Source organism: Chiloscyllium plagiosum, unplaced genomic scaffold, assembly GCF_037043375.1.
Source record: "Chiloscyllium plagiosum isolate Xiang-an unplaced genomic scaffold, Cpla_swu_hap1 HiC_scaffold_1, whole genome shotgun sequence".
Lineage (NCBI taxonomy): Eukaryota > Metazoa > Chordata > Chondrichthyes > Orectolobiformes > Hemiscylliidae > Chiloscyllium > Chiloscyllium plagiosum.
The window spans coordinates 107,165,411-107,184,936 of record NW_028270139.1 but is presented as its reverse complement, the minus strand read 5'-3'; the positions used below and the strand labels follow the sequence as shown (position 1 = coordinate 107,184,936).

Below are 19,526 nucleotides of genomic sequence, written 5' to 3'. Positions count from 1 at the left end.
AGGAACTGACCGGGGTTTTTGTGGCAGCAGACGGGATTTAAGGATGGTGTGTTGCCTTCCTGGTGCCAGGGTGAAAGACATCACAGACAGAGTGCAGGAAATCCTCAAGGACGAGGGTGAAGAGCCAGGGGTGGTGGTACATGTCAGCACAAATGATGTCGGGAAGAAGAGGAGGAACATACTACAGCGGGACTTCGGAGAACTAGGAAGAAGGCTGAAAAGCAGGACGTCCAAGGTGGTTATCTCCGGTTTGCTTCCAGTTCCTCGGGCTGGTGAGGCCAGAAACAGGGAGATAATGGACTTGAAAGTGTGGTTGGGGAACTGGTGCAGGAAGCAAGGATTTAAGTTCTTGGATCACTGGGGTATATTTTGGGGTAAGCTTAAATTCTACAAGAGAGACGGTTTGCACCTTAATAGGTTAGGGACCAGCATTCTGGCAGGCAGGTTTGCTACTGCAACACCGTTACATTTAAATTAAGTAGTGGGGGGGAGGGGACAAACTGGATGTTTAAAAAGGAAATTGAAGGGAAAGTTAGAACAAGAGAAGTCAAGAAAGACAACTGTATCAATGAGGCAGAAAACTCGGAAAGGGATCATGCTGTAAAGTTGAGTGAAATAAGGGTTGATGGGAAGGGTGAGAGCAGTAACAAATTAAAAATACTATACATGAATGCACGAAGCATTAGACATAAGATGGATGAGCTTGAGGCTCTTTTGGAAATTGGCAGATACGATATTGTGGGGATAACTGAGACGTGGCTTCAAGTGGGCAGGGCCTGGGTATTCAAGGCTACACGTTCTATCGTAAGGACAGACTGACGGGCAGAGGGGGTGGGGTGGCCTTGTTGGTAAGGGAGGATATTCAGTCCCTTGCGCGGGGGGACCTAGAGTCAGGGGATGTAGAGTCAGTGTGGATAGAGCTGCGAAATGCTAAGGGGAAAAAGACCCTCTTGGGAGTCATCTACAGGCCCCCAAACAGTAGTCTGGATGTCGGATGTAAGTTGAATCAGGAGCTGAAATTGGCCTGTCGCAAAGATGTAACGAACCAGAATTGGTCAGAGACGTTGAAGTGAAGGGGCCATTGGGAAGTAGTGACCATAATACATTAAGCTTCAATCTGCAGTTTGAGAGGGAGAGGGTACAGTCGGAAGTGACAGTACTTCTGTTGAATAAAGGGAACTATGGAGCTATGAGGGAGGAGCTGGCCAAAGTTCAATGGTGCAATACCTTAGCAGGGATGACTGTGGAGGAACAATGGCGGATATTTCTGTGTATAATGCAGAAGTTGCAGGATCAGTTCATTCCTAAAAGGAAGAAAGATCCCAGGAGGAGGCATGGGCGGCAGTAGCTGACGAGGGAAGTTAAGAAACACGGCACGGTGGCACAGTGGTTAGCACTGCTGCCTCACAGCGCCAGAGACCCGGGTTCAATTCCCACCTCAGGCGACTGACTGTGTGGAGTTTGCACATTCTCCCCGTGTCTGCGTGGATTTCCTCCGGGTGCTCCGGTTTCCTCCCACAGTCCAAAGATGTGCAGGTCAGGTGAATTGGCCATGCTAAATTGCCAGTAGTGTAAGGTAAGGGGTAGATGTAGGGTTATGGGTGGGTTGCGCTTCGGCGGGGCGGTGTGGACTTGTTGGGCCGAAGGGCCTGTTTCCACACTGTAAGTAATCTAAATCTAATCATAAAGTTAAAAGAGAAAACGTATAACATAGCAAAGATAAGTGGGAAAACTGAGGATTGGGAAGCTTTTAACGAGCAACAGAGGATTACTAAGAAGGAAATACGCAGAGGAAAAATGAGGTACGAAGGTAAACTGGCCAATAATATAAAGGAGGATAGTAAAAGCTTTTTTTAAGTATGTGCAAGGCAAAAAAATGGTTAGGACTAAAATTGGGCCCTTGAAGACAGAAACAGGGGAATATATTACGGGGAATAAAGAAATGGCAGAAGAATTAAATGGGTACTTCAGATCTGTGTTCACTGGGGAAGACACAAGCAATCTCCCTGGGGTAACAGTGGCTGTAGGACCTGAACTTAAGGGAATTTATATTTGCCAGGATTTGGTGTTGGAGAGACTGTTAGGTCTGAAGGTTGATAAGTCTCCGGGGCCTGATGGTCTACATCCCAGGGTACTGAAGGAGGTGACTCGGGAAATCGTGGATGTGTTGGTGATTATTTTCCAGAGTTGGATAGATTCGGGGTCAGTTCCTGAGGATTGAAGGGTGGCTAATGTTGTACCACTTTTTCAGAAAGGTGGGAGAGAGAAAGCAGGAAATTATAGACCAGTTAGTCTGACCTCAGTGGTGGGAAAGATGCTGGAGTCCATTATAAAGGATGAAATTACGGCACATCTGGATAGTAGTAACCGGATAGGACAGAGTCAGCATGGATTTATGAAGGGGAAATCGTGCTTGACTAATCTTGAATTTTCTGAGGATGTAACTCTGAAGATGAACGAGGGAGATCCAGTAGATGTAGTGTACCTGGACTTTCAGAAAGCTTTTGATAAAGTCCCACACAGGAGGTTAGTGAGTAAAATTAGGGCGCATGGTATTGGGGGCAAAGTACTGACTTGGATTGAAAATTGGTTGGCTGATAGGAAACAAAGGGTAGTTATAAACGGCTCCATTTCGGAATGGCAGGCAGTGACCAGTGGGATACCGCAGGGATCCGTGCTGGGACCGCAGCTTTTTACAATATATGTTAATGACATAGAAGATGGTATTAGTAATAACATTAGCAAATTTGCTGATGATACAAAGCTGGGTGGCAGGGTGAAATGTGATGAGGATGTTAGGAGATTACAGGGTGACCTGAACAAGTTAGGTGTGTGGGCAGATGCATGGCAGATGCAGTTTAATGTGGATAAATGTATGGTTATCCACTTTGGTGGCAAGAACAGGAAGGCAGATTACTACCTAAATGGAATCCGTTTAGGTAAAGGGGCAGTACAGAGAGATCTGGGTGTTCTTGTACACCAGTCAATGAAGGCAAGCATGCAGGTACAGCAGGTAGTGAAGAAGGCTAATAGCATGCTGGCCTTCATAACAAGAGGAATTGAGTATAGAAGCAAAGAGGTGCTTCTGCAGCTGTACAGGGCTCTGGTGAGACCACACCTGGAGTACTGTGTGCAGTTCTGGTCTCCAAATTTGAGGAAAGACATTCTGGCTATTGAGGGAGTGCAGCGTAGGTTCACGAGGTCAATTCCTGGAATGGCGGGATTACCTTACACTGAAAGACTGAAGCGACTGGGCTTGTATACCCTTGAGTTTAGAAGAGTGAGAGGGGATCTGATTGAGACATATAAGATTATGAAAGGATTGGACACTCTGGCGGCAGGAAACATGTTTCCGCTGATGGTTGAGTGCCGAACCAGAGGATACAGCTTAAAAATACGGGGTAGACCATTTAGGACAGAGATGAGGAGAAACTTCTTCACCCAGAGAGTGGTGGCTGTGTGGAATGCTCTGCCCCAGAGGGCAGTGGAGGCCCAGTCTCTGGATTCATTTAAGAAAGAGTTGGATAGAGCTCTCAAAGATAGTGGAATCAAGGGTTATGGAGATAAGGCAGGGAGAGGATACTGATTAGGAATGATCAGCCATGATCATATTGAATGGCGATGCAGGCTCGAAGGGCAGAATGGCGTACTCCTGCACCTATTGTCTATTGTGGGGACAGAGTCCTTGCGTATATTTAAGGCTGAGATTAAAAAAAAAATCTTGATCGGTTGCGGAATTCAGGGTTGTGGCAAAAATACAGGAAATGTATATGAGGAATGTCAGATTCAGCCATGATTCAGTTGCATGATGGAGTGGGCTCAAGAAGCCAAATTGCTGTTACGTGTTCCTATTTCCTATGGACAGGAAGAACCCGATGTGCTAATGTATTACTTGAGGGCAATGTTTACTCTGAAGTAAGTTAATTATCTGAAAATCTGGAGTTATGGCCAGCAAGAGAGATGGAATATTGGGAATAAACAATACATTGAACAAATTTGGTGCTGCTATTTGAGTGAATCCTGATGTTTGGCTCGTGAATTGTCTGTCTTCCTGCATATTTTAATGTTTTTTTCAGAATACTCTGGCTTGAATCAAATCAGTGCTAATAATATATTAAAAAGGCAAAAGCTTTCAATTCTAGAAATCTGAAATTGAAAGAAAAATTTTATGAACAAATATTGTAAAAGAAAAAAAATGATGAGGATGATTTGGTAAGTTAAGCTTCACTGGAACAAAGGTAGAACATTTTAATAAGGTTGGAAGAAAATAAACCAAAACTATATGGACAGCTCACTAGCTCAGTGGGTAGCACGATGGCTCATGGGTAGCACTGCTCCCTCACAGTACAGGGACCTGAGTTCAATTTTACCTTCTGGCAACTAGCTGTGTCGAGTTTGAACATTCTCCCTGTGTCTGCATGGGTTTCCTTCATGTGCTCTGGTTTCCTCCCACAGTCCAGTGATGGGCAGGTTAGGTGGATTAGCAGTGCTAAATTGCCCATAGTGTCCAGGAATGTTAGGCTAGATAGATTAGTCATGGGAAATGCAGGGTTACAGGGATGGGATAGGGAGTGGGTCTGGGTGAGATGCTGTTCAGAGGGTTGGTGTGGACTCACTGGGTTAATGGCCTGCTTACATACTTTAGGGGTTCTATGATACATCAGTCACCAAGTAAGTTAATTGATTATGTGCTGCACAAGCTACCGTAATAGGGTACTGTTGACCTTAAGTTAAAAAAAAATTTAGATGTATATTGAAAGAGAAGGGAAGAAACAAAGGACAAAATTAATGGAAGAAATGAAATAAGGCATTTGTAACTAATATTGGGGACATATGAAATGAGTGTAAAGAATTAGCTATGGTTAAGAACTGCTTTGTAACAAAAATAATTGATGGATGATTAAATTAAGACAATGGTGAATCGAATATCTGCCTTGGAGGAACGTATCTTTTATGTCAGAGCAACAGAATAGACAGCTTGAAACGTGCAGAAGTCAAAATGGGCACCATACTAACTAATTCCAGTGAGTGAAAGACGTAATTTGTTGAAGAACAGCGCCATTTAATATCCAAAAAATGAATGCCCTTTTTAGCTAAACTTTAAATTTTTCAAAGATTTTATTTGACATGTTTTAGAAGGAATGCATTGTGAATGCATAGATATAAGTTTTAATAAGGTTTCTCATCAGCAAATCGGATACACTAAGAAGTCATGATGTAACTTTTTATTGTTGTTTGAAGAATTGACTTTATGTAAAAATGAGAGGAAGCCATAAATTTGAAGTTTTTTAAAACAAGAAAAATTATAAGCAAGCTAACAACCAAGGTTTATGTTCAGATCCTTACTACTATTACTGGCCTTGAATGAATGCAAAAAAATACTATTCCTTCATCTGCAAACTAGCCAAAAATCAGAAGAAGGCCAGGTAATGAACTATTACAGAATATTCAGAACAAAGTATATCTTTTGAATAATAGAGCTAATTAGCAAATGAAATTAATAGAGAATGGTCATGAGAGACCATATCGTGTGGGTATTTTCGGAATTTATTTGAAATAGTGCAGCTGTGTTTCCCCGAGTAGGGTCTTGCAATTATTAAGCAATGTCTTTAAATATTGCTGCACAACTAAAACATGAGGCATGATTTTGGCTACTTTTTGTAAATTTATTTAGCACTGTAAAAATTCTTGTCTGTCACTTCTCACTAATGAATAACTGCCATTAAATATAATGGTTTTTAATGGTTTCAACTTTGATTCTGTTGTTTGACCTCTGAAGTCTGATACCATTCTAAAACACTAGTTTTCAGACTGGCTCGAAGTTAGAAGACAGAGGGTGGTGGTGTAGGGTTGCCTTTCAGACTGGAGGCCTGTGACCAGTGGTGTGCCACAAGGATCTGTGCTGGGTCCACAGCTTTTCGTCATTTATATAGATGATTGGATGTGAACCTAAGAGGTAAAGTTAGTAAGTTTGCAGATGACACCAAAATTGGAGGTGTAGTAGAAAGTGATAGTGGTTACCTCAGAGTACAATGGGATCTTGATCAGATGGGCCAATGGGCCAAGGAGTGACAGATGGAGTTTAATTTAGATAAATCTGAGGTGTTGCATTTTGGAAAGGCAAATCAAGGCAGGACTTATACACTTAATGGTAAGGTGCTGAGGAGTGTTGGTGAACAGAGAGACCTTGAAGTGCAGGTATGGAGTTCTTTGAAAGTGGAGTCACAGGTAAATAGGATAATGAAGAGGGTGTTTGATATGCTTTCCTATTGGTCAGAGTATTGAGTATAGGAATTGCGAAGTCATGTTGCAGCTGTTCAGGACATTGGTTCGGCCGTTTTTGGAATATTGTGTGCAATTCTGGTCTCCCTGCTGTAGGAAGGATGTTGTGAAACTTGGAAGGGTTCAGAGAAGGATGTTACCTGGTTTGGAGCCTTTAAGTAATAGGGAGAAGCTGAATAGGCTTGGGCTGTTTTCCCTGAAGCATCGGAGGCTGAGGAGTGACCTTTTATAGAGGTTTATAAAATCATGAGGGGCATGAATAGGATAAATAGACAAGGTCTTTTCCCTGTGGTGGGGGAGTCCAGAACTAGAGGGCGAAGGTTTAGGGTGAGAGGGGACAGATGTAAAAAGAATCTAAGGGGCAACTTTTTCATGCAAAGCAAAGTGGTGGAGGCTAGTACAATTACATTTAAAAGGCATCCAGATGGATATATGAAGAGGAAGGATTCAAAAGGATATTCGCCAAGTGCTGGCAAATGGGACTAGGTTAATTTAGGATATCTGGTCGGCACGGACAAGTTGGACCGAAGGGTCTGTTTCCATGCTGTACATTCCTATGACTGTATCTGTGTCTTGTAAACTTAAAATCTTCACAGCATCTTTTTTTTTAATTTAATACTTGCAAAGTAACAAATCATTAAACAAACTTTCCTCCTGTAGGGACACATTTTTGGGTTGAAATAAATAAGTATAAATGTTTTGAATGCATAGCAGACTATTAACCAAAATCTTACCAAAATATTTACTGCTTTTCCAGATACTCTAATCTCATACTGAATCTGTTCTCGCTAATGGTAGATGCCAACATTCCAGATATTGCTTTGGAACCTGACAAGACTGTGAAAAAGGTAATTTAAACATTGCTAAAAAGAGACAAGATGGTGAAGCTTTTTGTCTTGTACTCATTAGAATCAGAAAATAAACAAACTTGAGAAAAGGTAAGCCATTTTATATAGTGTGAGAAGAGGGTCTTGATTGCTTCACCCATCATTGTTGTGGTGAATAGTTAAGAGCAGTTAACTGTCAATCTTAATTAAGACCAGGCAATTAGATTCTGTCATTGTGTTGCATTGAGAATACAGTTGAGATGGCTGTCCCTGTGATCCCTTACAAGTGCAATGTATGTACAAATTCCTTTTGCCTACATAAAACAGGGTCCTGTATATTTATATATGTAGCTTCCGGTACATGCAGATGTATCACACAATATGCCTGACTGGTAATGTTAAATTGGTTTCCAGTGTAACACTTAGCACAGTCCAGATGATGTAATAACTGATTTCCAATATTAGAATCAGAGTGAATGGTGGACATACTTTACTGAGGCTTGGAACATCACTCTGTAGTTAAACACAATTGACACGTGCTTGCAGCAACTGATCATTGGGATGTGGTATTTGATATGGTCTGTCAGTCTTTGGGATATACAGCCTTCATACCTGGCATCATACTGTTGCTAAAATTCCTGTGTCACATTACTCTTTGTGTGCTAGGCAAAAAGTCTTTTGGCTTGGCAGCAGTATCCCGTTAGTGGAGGAAACCACTCATGGGTTTACTGCATAATAGCAGTATGAGACAGTTAACCTCACCTGGCGTTCAGATTGCTGAGACATATTCCCCTTCTAGGGTTATCTCAAGTAAACTGGGTACTGTTCAGAGCTAAAAGTGGTGGATAGAGGCCTTTTTCATGAGTTTTTGTGATATGAGTGATGATTTGATCAAGATATCTGGAGTCTCACAAGGTAGTTTCAACATATTCTATCACAGCATCAAGATTATATGATGAACTTGGGCTCTATTCACAAGAATGCTGATAAGATTGATCTTATCCCATGGGTGTTTAGGGATTTCAGCATGTATAGTGGGGAGGCAATAGCTGAGTGGTATTATCATTAGACTGTTAATCCAGAGACTTTGGTAATGTTCTGGGGGCCTGGGTTTAAATCTCACCATGGCAGAGAGTAAAATTTAAATTCAATAAGTATCTGGAATTAAGAGTCTAATAATGACCACAAATCCATGGTCAATTGTTAGGAAAACCATTCACTAATGTCCTTCAGGGAAGGAAACTGCCATCCTTACCTGGTCAGGCCTACAGTGACATCAGACCTGTAGTAAGGTGGTGGACTCTTAACTGCCCTCTGACCTGATTAGGGATGGGCAATAAATTCTGGATTAACTAGCGACACCCTCATCCCATGAATGAATTAATAATTAATAAAAAGGATATTGACTAGTAAATGTAAGCTTTTGATAGATAGCTAAGAAACCATTGACAGATTCTCAGCTAATAACATTGAGGAAACATAACTCTTTGCTCCATTTCAAGTGATAAGTCTAAATGCAGGATGGTGTTTATTAAGTCGCTTAAAGAAGTTCTTAGCAGCTGATGATTCGTATATTGCAAATGTGACAAATCCAAAGTTTACAAGGGTAGGAGGTTTATGGCCTTTCTAGCAAAGGTGCTGTTCTCATGTTAACCAACACAGATGTTAGCAAGGCTGAGCCCAGTGGAGATCCCATGGCAGTGCTTCCCATTTAGACTTGCATGGTATCATTTAAACTGAACTCAGCAACACAAGTTTTTAATGAGTTAAATTAACACTGATTCAGACCATGATGGCACATCTGGATTGCTTTGATGTAGTGATTTGTACTTGAAACCTTCGTTCAGCACAGTAGGCATTTTCTTGATGTAATCACATTTGTTGAGAATGATTACTCCAGTCTGTCTTGTCAGGTTTACCTGTATGTATATGATTGTTTGCCTTGAGACTGTACAGGGACAGATGAAAATCTTTCAGGTCATGTGTAACCTTGAAGCAAGTCACTTAATTTCCTTACCACTGCCTAATTGTTTTAGGAAACTTTCACAATCTTAATTTTACATTATACAATTATTCTAATATCGTAACTAAAATCTAATTCTTTTGGATTCAAATCAATAATGGTGTTTATCAGTATTTATGACCTTTTTAACTGAGATTGATTTGAAATCTTAAAATACAATTCCTTTGAATTCTATTTTAATATTCATTTTACATATCGGAAAGTATACAGGCAGGTCCTGTTGCCAACCCTATCTATGCCAACCAACAAACACCAAGCTACACAAATGGTATTTACCTGAACTTGGTATATATCCTGCTATGTCCTGACATTTTAAGTGCTCATCAAGACGATTCTTAAATGTTGCAAGAGTACCTGCCTCCACTACCCTCTCAGGCAGCTCATTCCACATTTCGATCACCCTTTGGGTAAAACGTTTTTTTCTCTAATCTCCTCCGCCAAACCACTTAGTCTTCACCGTAAACTTTCACCCTCTGGTCTTAGACACATCTGCATTAAGGAAGCCATTGTCATGATCTACTCTGCCTATTCCTCTCAATTTTGTATACCTCAATCATTTCCCACCCACCCTGCCCAAGCCTATCCAATCTCTCCTTATAACTTGGACAACATCACAGATGACATCTTGGCGAATTTCCAGTGCACTCTCTCAGTGCAGTTACATCCTTCCTGACAGTGTGGCAACCAGGTCTGCATGCAATATTCCATCTGGACACGAGCCAATGTTTTATAAAGTTGTATCAGGACTTCCTTGTTTGAATATGCCTGGCTAATGAAGGCAAGCATCCTATATTCCACCTTTATCACCCTGTCTATCTATGTTAAACACCTCCAGGTCCCTTTGTCCCTCAGTACACCCTAGGGATCTACCATTCATTGTGTATATGCTTCTCTTATCAGACATCCCAAAATGCACCAATTCTCACTATCGGCATTAAATTCCATCTACCATTGCTCTGCCCAGTTTACCAACTGTAGCCTGAGATAATCCTCCTCACTACCAACAGCACCACTAATCTGCAAGCTTATTAATTATACCTTTTACGTTGACATCCCCAAGTTGTTGATGTAAGTTGTCTCTGTGCCACATCATTTATTACATCCGCTGCACCCGATGTGGCCTCCTCTATATTGGGGAGACAGGCCGCATACTTGCGGAACGTTTCAGAGAACACCGGACTAACCAACCCAACCACCCCGTGGCTCAACACTTCAACTCCCCCTCCCACTCCACCAAGGACATGCAGGTCCTTGGACTCCTCCATCGCCAGACCATAGCAACACGACGGTTGGAGGAAGAATGCCTCATCTTCCACCTAGGAACCCTCCAACCACAAGGGATGAACTCGGATTTCTCCAGTTTCCTCATTTCCCCTCCCCCCACCTTGTCTCAGTCAAATCCCTCGAACTCAGCACCGCCTTCCTAACCTGCAATCTTCTTCCTGACCTCTCCGTCCCCACCTCCACTCCGGCCTATCACCCTCACCTTGACCTCCCTCCACCTATCGCATTCCCGACGCCCCTCCCCCAAGTCCCTCCTCCCTACCTTTTATCTTAGCCTGCTGGACACACTTTCCTCATTCCTGAAGAAGGGCATATGCCCGAAACGTCGATTCTCCTGCTCCTTGGATGCTGCCTGACCTGCTGCGCTTTTCCAGCAACACATTTTCAGCTCTACACTGTAGGTCACAAGCTTCCAATCATAAAACCATCAGCTGCTTTTGCCTCATATTTGTAAGTCAATTTTGGAACCAGTTTACCAACTTGGATCCCACCTGTATGGACTACCCCTTATCAAAGCCTTACTGAAGTCGAGGTTGGAATGGAACCTGGCACTGAGCCACCATGCCACCTGTATGGGGCGTTAACAAAGTTGAAATCCCTTACAACTCTAACCCTGTTTCTCTCGCACCGTTGTGTGATTTACATATCTACTCCTCTGTCCCCAGTGACGTTTGGGAGGCCTGTAGTATAATCCAAACAAGGTAATCACCCCTTTTTAATTTCTGATCTCTACCCAGGTGGCCTAATTTGAAGCCCCTTCTAGGATGTCTCTCTTATTACTGCAGTGATGGTTTCCTTTATCGATAATGCAATGCTGGCCTCTCTTACTCCTTCCCTATCACTTCTAAAGCTTCTATACCCTGGAATGTTGAGCTGCTAGGCCAGCTTTTCCTTCAACCATGTCTCAGTGATTGCAACAATACCATATTCCCATGTGCTGATTATGCTCTTAGTTATTCCACTTTACCAGTCAAGCTTCTTGCATTAAAATAGTTGCAGTTTGGCTTTCTGGACTGCTGCTATGCCGATGTCTTCTCCACCGACTTCAGTATCTGATTGGATCCTGCTCCTGATTTACATCTACTGTGTACCTGCCAAATCAGTTTAAACCTCCCTATCAGGAGAGGAGGACCTCTCAGCATGAATATTGGACTCCTTCCCATTTAGATACAACCTGTCCAGCATGTATAGGTCCCAACTACCCCAGATGTTGTTCAAATGATCCAAAACTGTAAAGCCTTCCCACCTTTCCCTTTATCCATGCGTTCATCTAATGTATCTTCCTATCCCTGTACTCCGTGCATGGCTCTAGATGTAACATGGAGATTACAGCTTTAGTCTTCCTCTCTTATCTGTTACCTGACTCTCTCAATTCCTGTTGCAGGACCTTATTTCTTTTTTTTAAACCATGTTATTGATACCAAAAGGAAATACGAAGGATGTTGTGAAACTTGAAAGGGTTCAGAAAAGATTTATATGGATGTTGCCAGGGTTGGTGGTTTTGATCTAATAGGGAGAGGTTGAATAGGCTTGGGCTGTTTTCCCTGGAGTGTCAGAGACTGAGGGGTGACCTGATAGAGGTTTATAAAATCATGAGGGACATAGATAGGTAAATAGACAAAGTCTTTTCCCTGGGGTGGGGGAGTCTGGAACGAGAGGGCATAGGTTTAGAGTGACGGGGAAAGATATAAAAAGGACTTATGGGGAGCTTCTTCACAAAGAGGCTGGTGCATGTATGGAATGAGCTGCCAGAGGAAGTGATCTGCCTTTTACAGCCTTTAAAAGACATCTGGATGTGTATATGAATGGGAAGGGTTTAGAGGGATATGGTCCAAGTGCTGGCAAATGGGACTAAATTAGGTTAGGATATCTGATTGGCATGGATGATTTGGACCGAAGGATCTGTTTCTGTGCTGTGCATCTCTATGACTGCTGTCTGTTCACATATGCACCCCCCCAAAAAAAACACTTCAGAACGTCTTGCAGCAACCCAGACATCCCTGACCCTGGCAGCAGGGAAGCAACATACCATTCAAGAGGCTTGTTTGCTGCCATAGAACCGCCTGTCAGTTCCCCTTACAATTGAATCCCCCATCACTAAAGCCCTCCCAGTCTTTCTCCTCCCTGTTGTGCAGCAGTGCCAATTGTGGCACCACAAACTTGGATGTTGCTGCTTCCCTCAGTGACCAATACTCTCCCCAAGCAACAACAACAACAACCCCCCCACCCCACAGAGCATTCCTGCGCAACCTGCCCGTGTTTGCTAGTCTTCCAGCTGGTCACCCAACACCTTTCTGCCTGTGTAGGCCTTACTTGTAGTATAACCAGCTCACTAAGCATGTTATCCATGATGTTCTCAGCCTCATGGTGTTCTACAGTGAGTCCATCTGCAGATTCAGCTGCTGCATGTGGTCCATCAGGAGTTGCAGCTGAATGCACTTCCTGCAAATGTGGTCACCATGGATACTTAACATGTCCCTGATGTTCCCACATAGTGCAGGAGGAGCATACCACAGGGCTGAGCTTTCCTGCCATCGTAAACTGCATCAACTGCAAACAATAAACTCGGAACCAATCACTCAACCTTGCCCACTACTCATCAAATCGGATTTCCTTTTCACTCACGCATAATGACTCTCCCCATCTAATAAACAAGAAACGACAAAAAAGGACTTTACACTCTTGTCTGTCTCCTTTACTTTTCTCTCAGTGCTTAAATCTGCCCTGATATCATTACAGGAGGTCCAGCTCTGAATTCACTGAAGGCTCGATCCGCTCTGACTGAGTTCAATCCGATCCTCTCCCGCTCTGACTGATCTTGTTGCCGCTGCACTGAGCTCGATCCGCTCCGACTGAGCTCGATCCACTCCGACTGTTCTCTGTCACTCATATTCTAATAGTGGCACAGTGGCTCAGTGGTTAGCACTGCTGCCTCACAACACCAGGGTCCCAGGTTCGATTCCAGCCTCTGGCGACTGTCTGTGTGGAGTTTGCACATTCTTCCCGTGTCTGCGTGGGTTTCCTCCAGGTGCTCCGGTTTCCTCCCACAGTCCAAAGATGTGTAGGTTAGGTGAACTGGCCATGCTAAATTGTCCATAGTGCTAGGTGCATTAGTCAGAGGGAAATGGGTCTGGGTGGGTTACTCTTCGGAGGGTCGGTATGGACTGGTTGGGCCAAAGAGCCTGTTTCCACACTGTGGGGAATCTTAAAAAAAGGATCACGAGACAAGGGGAGCTTTTCTGGGTGTTTGGTTTAATTAACAAAAGGATTCAGTGTCGTAACAATTGACCATTCATAGAAATGGCTGAGGATGCTTTCCTGGAACATTTCAGTGATATCCTTTAGGTTGTGGTGATCTAGGTTTTCGACAGTCTTGTCTATATTCTATGTCAGCATTAACTAAACGAACTGGAGTAACCTTTCTGTTTGAACCACTGCCTCCCAGTCAACCACCAGACCTCACAATTGTTGGTGCTTCTTTGATCCTAGCTTAAACCGTTTGATAGTTGGACATCAAAGGTGGCTCCTATTGTTACTCCTGAATTATTTCTGAATTAAGGCTACAAATGAGGTTGGAACCTGTACTTAAATGTTTGAGTGGGCTGAATTTGGCAGTATTGATGACAACTTTTGTAAATGATTGATAGGGTGGTAAATGATTCTGGCTAGCTTGTTTTTACGGTCAGGATAAATGCTAAATAATATTTTATTACATTGGGTACTGTCCTAGTTGCATTGGAGCACTTTAGATCAGAGGTTGCCAGATCTGGCATACAGGTCTTTAGTGCTACAATGAGATTTTGGTAGAGCCTTTGACTTTTGCAGTGTTCATATACCCAAATGTTGCTTAACAACATGTGGAATAATGCACCAAGTTATCTTGATACTGACAGGTGTCTATCGATTCATTGGTATTCATTTACTTACTGTCACGTGTATTGCAAATACAGTGGAACGTGTTGTTTGGTGTCACCGCTGTCTGGTGCCGTCTTAAAACACAGATTTTAGCAAGATACAGGATATAACACCAAAAAATAAAGCAAAAGAGTTCATCACCTTTCCTCCTTGTTATGCCTCACAACAATCATCGCCTTCAGTGTCTTTATGAGCTTTTCCAACTTGCCATGGGATCGCCTCCACTTTGCGGCCACCATATGTACACAGCCACTGTTATCGTAGCTGACTCACTGCCGGTCCCCTATCACCATTGCGACTGAAGCCTCCTTCCTCCTCCAAGCCCCACTGATGCTATTTTGAAGAACCACAGGAAGAGGCCAAGATGATCATCCACTTGACAGTTTTGGTCAATGTGTATAAATGGGTGCTGGATACCAACATTGTTGAGGACAAAAGATTCCATATTCAACTTGAAATGATTTTTGTTTTGTTTAAATTGTGTAACATTTTATGCTTAAGTGCTTGTACAAGTGAAGGTGACCTTCATGTTGTTCATAGTGAGAAATTCTGATTAAACTCTGTTTATGTGGTAGGACAGATGTAAGAGTTAATCACTGTACCAGGATACTTTGATTAGTCTAGTACAGACATCTGGCATGTTAAAATTTTTAAGCAGTGAATTAGATGAGCTGAATGAAAAATGGAATACCAGAAGTGCTAGTATGGTAATGAAGTGTAGACAATGAATCAAAATTTTGATTTTTTTTTGGTCAGCATAATTGGGATAAAAGGAAAACCTGTAACATACAATGTTTGTAGGTGTAAAGTGTATATAAAAGATTCAAAGATGCTTTTTTGAAACCATACGTAATTTTAGATTACAGAATAAAACTTTTAAAAAAGCACTATCGCTTTTCAACTGTGGCCTTCTCTTTAGGATGCTTAAAGTGAAAAGCATGCTACCTGGTTATGTTAGGGCAAAAGGAAGTTTTTAAGAGCTAATTTTTGATTCTATCCGAGGTGTTCCTCGGAACATTCTATTCTGGCTGAGATCGATTATTTTGCATGTCATTGCCCTTAATGCTCATGTATACCGCTTTAGGGTCTACTTCCAGACACAAGTAAAGATTGAAAAGTGAACTTCCCCATGCTATAAGCAAACTTTAAAAGGCAAACTCTTACGTAGAGTTTTATAAATTAAATATTTTCTTGTATGTGAGATAACATCATTGTTCAATTCATTCAACTGTGAAATATCAAAGCTTTCTAGCACTAATAGAAGGTGACTATAGTAGACTACGTCTCATTGGCATCATAATAATTGTTTGTGCAACCATTAAGTCTTTTTAAAATATCTTTATTTATAATTTTTGTGCCTTGTTAATCATTAGCAGTGTTAGTTGTTGGAAAAAAGTAATAGCTATTTTTTTTATCTTGCTAATAAACAATTTTCCAGTGTTACAGTAGTGCAATTATTTGATGTTTCAGAGAAAACACAACCCTAGTAGTAACTGGAGTTCTTCATTCCCCCAAATAAAGAGTACTAGACATCTTTGTATTTAAATTATCCTAATCTGCAGTTAGGAAAACTATAAGTTTAAAAATTATTGATACAAGTTGTGAATTTGTTTGTATATTTATTTAAATGTGCTTATCCTTCGTACAGGTGCAGGACAAGTTCCGCCTTGATCTTTCTGATGAAGAAGCAGTTCATTACATGCAGAGTTTGATCGATGAAAGTGTCGGTGCCTTGTTTGCTGCTGTCGTGGAACAGATACACAAATTTGCTCAGGTTGGTAGAAAATAAAATTTGCATTTTTTTTTACTTAAAGTTTTTAACTCTTAATGTAGTTAGCAAAAACTTCATTCAAGCTAATCTAGGAACATGTAAAAAATTGTCAATTATCAGACTTCCCATTCTTCCATCTTTAAGGTAATGTTTTTGTGAACTTGCTATTTTGAAATCTCATCTTATAAATTCACAGAAATTGGTCTGTTTCTGGCATCTGAAATGTTTCAATGTCAACTCATTTAGTTTTTTTGCAGTTGCAGCTATGTATTGACTTTAATCCAGATTCTCATCATTTTCCATATCACTTTTGACATATTTCAAGTAAAACACAGTCTCGATATTAGTGTATACAGTGAGCACAGCTGTGCAATAAGGAATAATTTACAACATTTTCAGATTTTACTATAGCTATAAGAAAGGTGATTATAAATCAGCAAACAGGTTGCGAATTTCTAGATGATATAGCATTCAACTCTTCCTTTTCTTTTTAGTACTGGAGAAGATAAATACTGTGTTTCTGGAGAGGCTCAACATGCCATGACCAGTGAATAAGAATCTTATCAGTTGCGAGATGTGAGGGTTACTGCACAAGAGCAAATTAAACTGCAGTTCCTTTCATAAATGATTCAACGCTAAGGAAACATTATGCACTATGATTTGGACAGCAAAATAATTGAGTATATATCCACTGTGCTAATCTTTTCAGTGGTCAGTAGTGAGAGGACTGAACCAAGTGTTTAGTGACATCCCAGGGAAAACTGCAGCAAAGTTATTTTCTTACAGAGTTCTGGTGGATTTCTTCAAGTGACCAGTGGTGTATATTGTAACAAATTTATTCTTTGCAACTTCTGTCATTTAATTCTAGGGGAAAATACCACAAAACATTTTTTTTTGCATTCAAGCTGTCACCATTAAAACGTTTGAACAATGTTGAAACCATTGAATGCTGTTATTGTCTAAAGTATCATCTTTCAACTTTGGGGCAAACTGTTTTACACAATACGTTAATCTCTTGGAAAATTCACAGTTAAAGCTTTTTTTTTGTTTTTGGACAAAATTGCATTATAGAAGTTTTTTTTATAAATAATTTCAACAGTGCTGTATATAAAGTAATAAATGACATAAAATTTGTTAATTTGTGTGGTCCTTTTTGCTATTCAGATGTTATCTAATGGCTAGGTAAGATATGGATGATCGCTGTGGATGTTGGAAGCTCCTCATCCAATCTTTAGAACGTTTTTAAGTATTCCCCCAGTAATATGCCGTGACTGGTCACCCTCCGCATGCTTCATCAAATCCATTACGCATCATATGCTCAGATGTGGAACTGATTACTGATGATTAATGTTTATGGCACTGGAAGTTTTCAATGTCTCAAGTACCTATGCACTAATGTAAGACCTGGATATGGCCAAGTTTGGACTAATAGTGAGAAGTGCCAAAACAACTGCAAGGCAACAACAATCGCCAACAAGTCAGGGTCTAACCACCACCATTTGAAATTCAATAGCGATGCCAGCATTGAATTCCTTGCCAATATTCTGAGTGAATGTTGACAAAGAACTTAACTGGTCCAATCTTGTGAATACTGTAGCCAATAAAGCATGTCAGATTGGTATTTTGCAACAAGTGACTGATTTGACCCCTCTCCACTGCCTGCAACAAGTCTAAATCTCAATTAATGAAACTACAATAACACTGAAAATTTGACCGAGTCATAGAGATGTACAGCACGGAAACAGACCCTTCAGTCCAACTCGTCCATACCTACCAGATGTCCCAACCCAATCTAGTCCCATCTGCTAGCACTGGCCCATATCCCTCCAAACCCTTCCAATTCATATACCAATCCAGGTGCCTTTTAAATGTTGCAATTGTATCAGCCTCCACCACTTCCTCTGGCAGCTCATTCCATACACGTACCACCCTCTGAATGAAAAAGTTGCCCCTTATATCTTTTCCCTCTCACTCTAAACCTATGCTCTCTAGTTCTAGACCCCCCCCCCCCCCCCCCCCCCCGGGAAAAGACTTTGTCTATTTATCCTATCCATGCCCCTCATGATTTTATAAAACTCTATAAGGTCACCCCTCAGCCTCAGACACTCCAGGGAAAACAACCCCAACCTGTTCAGCCTCTCCCTATAGCTCAAACCCTCCAACCCTGGCAACAGTCTTATGAATCTTTTCTGAACCCTTTCAAGTTTCACAACATCTTTCTGATAGGAAGAAGACCAGAATTGCATGCAATATTTCAACAGTGGCCCAACCAATGTCCCATACAGCTGCAACATGACCTCCCAACTCCTGTACTCAATACTCTGACCAATAAAGGAAATGCCGCCTTCACTATCCTATCTACTTGCGACTCCACTTTCAAGGAGCTATGAACCTGCACTCCAAGGTGTCTTTGTTTAGCAACACTCCCCAGGATTTAACATTAAAATACACGCGGCAAGTACTTCACACAGAGGGTGGTAGGCGGTTGGAACGCCTTGCCAGCAGAGGTGTTAGAGGCAGGCACGGTAGATTAATTTAAGATGTGTCTGGATAAATGCATGAGTAGGTAGGAAGTAGAGATGCTTAGGAATTGACTGACAGGTTTAAACGGTACATTTGGATCGGCTCAGGCTTGGAGGGCCAAAGGGCCGATTCCTGTGCTGAGAACTTTCTTTGTTATTAAGTGTATAAGTCCTGCCTTGATTTGCTTTCCCAAAATGTGACATTCAGAACACCACAATCTTCTTGATTAATACTTTATGCCCATGATTATGCTTCTGGAATTTGACACATTTTGCTATATTATACACTAGATCATTGTATGAGTGGTGTGGTAGCCCAGAGACCCACTCTGGTATTCGTTGGCTGCAGTGTTTACTTAAAATATAATGTAATGCAAAAACATCATTGAAGCTTATTCAGTAGCTCCTTCAAATTGGAGCCACTGCAAGATGAGGCCTGCAGGTGCGTGGAAACACTGTCTTTTTCTTATCTGCAAGCATTTTTTTTTAAAAGAGTGAACAATCATGAGAATGTAGGTTACACCAATTGCATTCCACCTGGTGTTTAATTTTGTGGAATTATTCCTGTATAGATGCCAAGATAAAAATCCGTTATCAGAAATTCTGTTAAAGCAAATTATAGTAAACCAATATAACTGAGCAGATGACCCTTCAAGTAATGCTGTATTTATCACCACATCAGTAATCTACTTGAAATGCAAAAGGGCTACAAGCATGAGCAACATCATTGATCCTAACTTTCATGGGATGTGTCATGACTAATGAGAATCTTGAGCTTTACAACCTGGAATGGTGATTAAATGGATGGTGTATGAGATAATCCATTTGCTTTATTAAAGTATGAAATGTCAATGTAACCTTAAATGTGTATTAACTCCACAAGTTTATACAGGGCTATGCTA

At 41.4% G+C, this 19,526-nt stretch overlaps 1 protein-coding gene across 1 annotated transcript in view; it reads left to right on the top strand.

Moving 5' to 3' along the window:
• Nucleotides 1-17,240, top strand: part of pik3c3 (phosphatidylinositol 3-kinase, catalytic subunit type 3) — a 117,879-nt gene extending 100,639 nt beyond the window's left edge. The window contains exons 23-25 of the mRNA XM_043686708.2: nt 7,040-7,130; nt 15,980-16,105; nt 16,597-17,240. Coding sequence (XP_043542643.1) covers nt 7,040-7,130; nt 15,980-16,105; nt 16,597-16,611 — 232 coding nt within the window. The 3' untranslated portion in view covers nt 16,612-17,240. The remainder of the gene's footprint in view (nt 1-7,039; nt 7,131-15,979; nt 16,106-16,596) is intronic.
• The last annotated feature ends 2,286 nt before the right edge of the window (nt 17,241-19,526 follow it).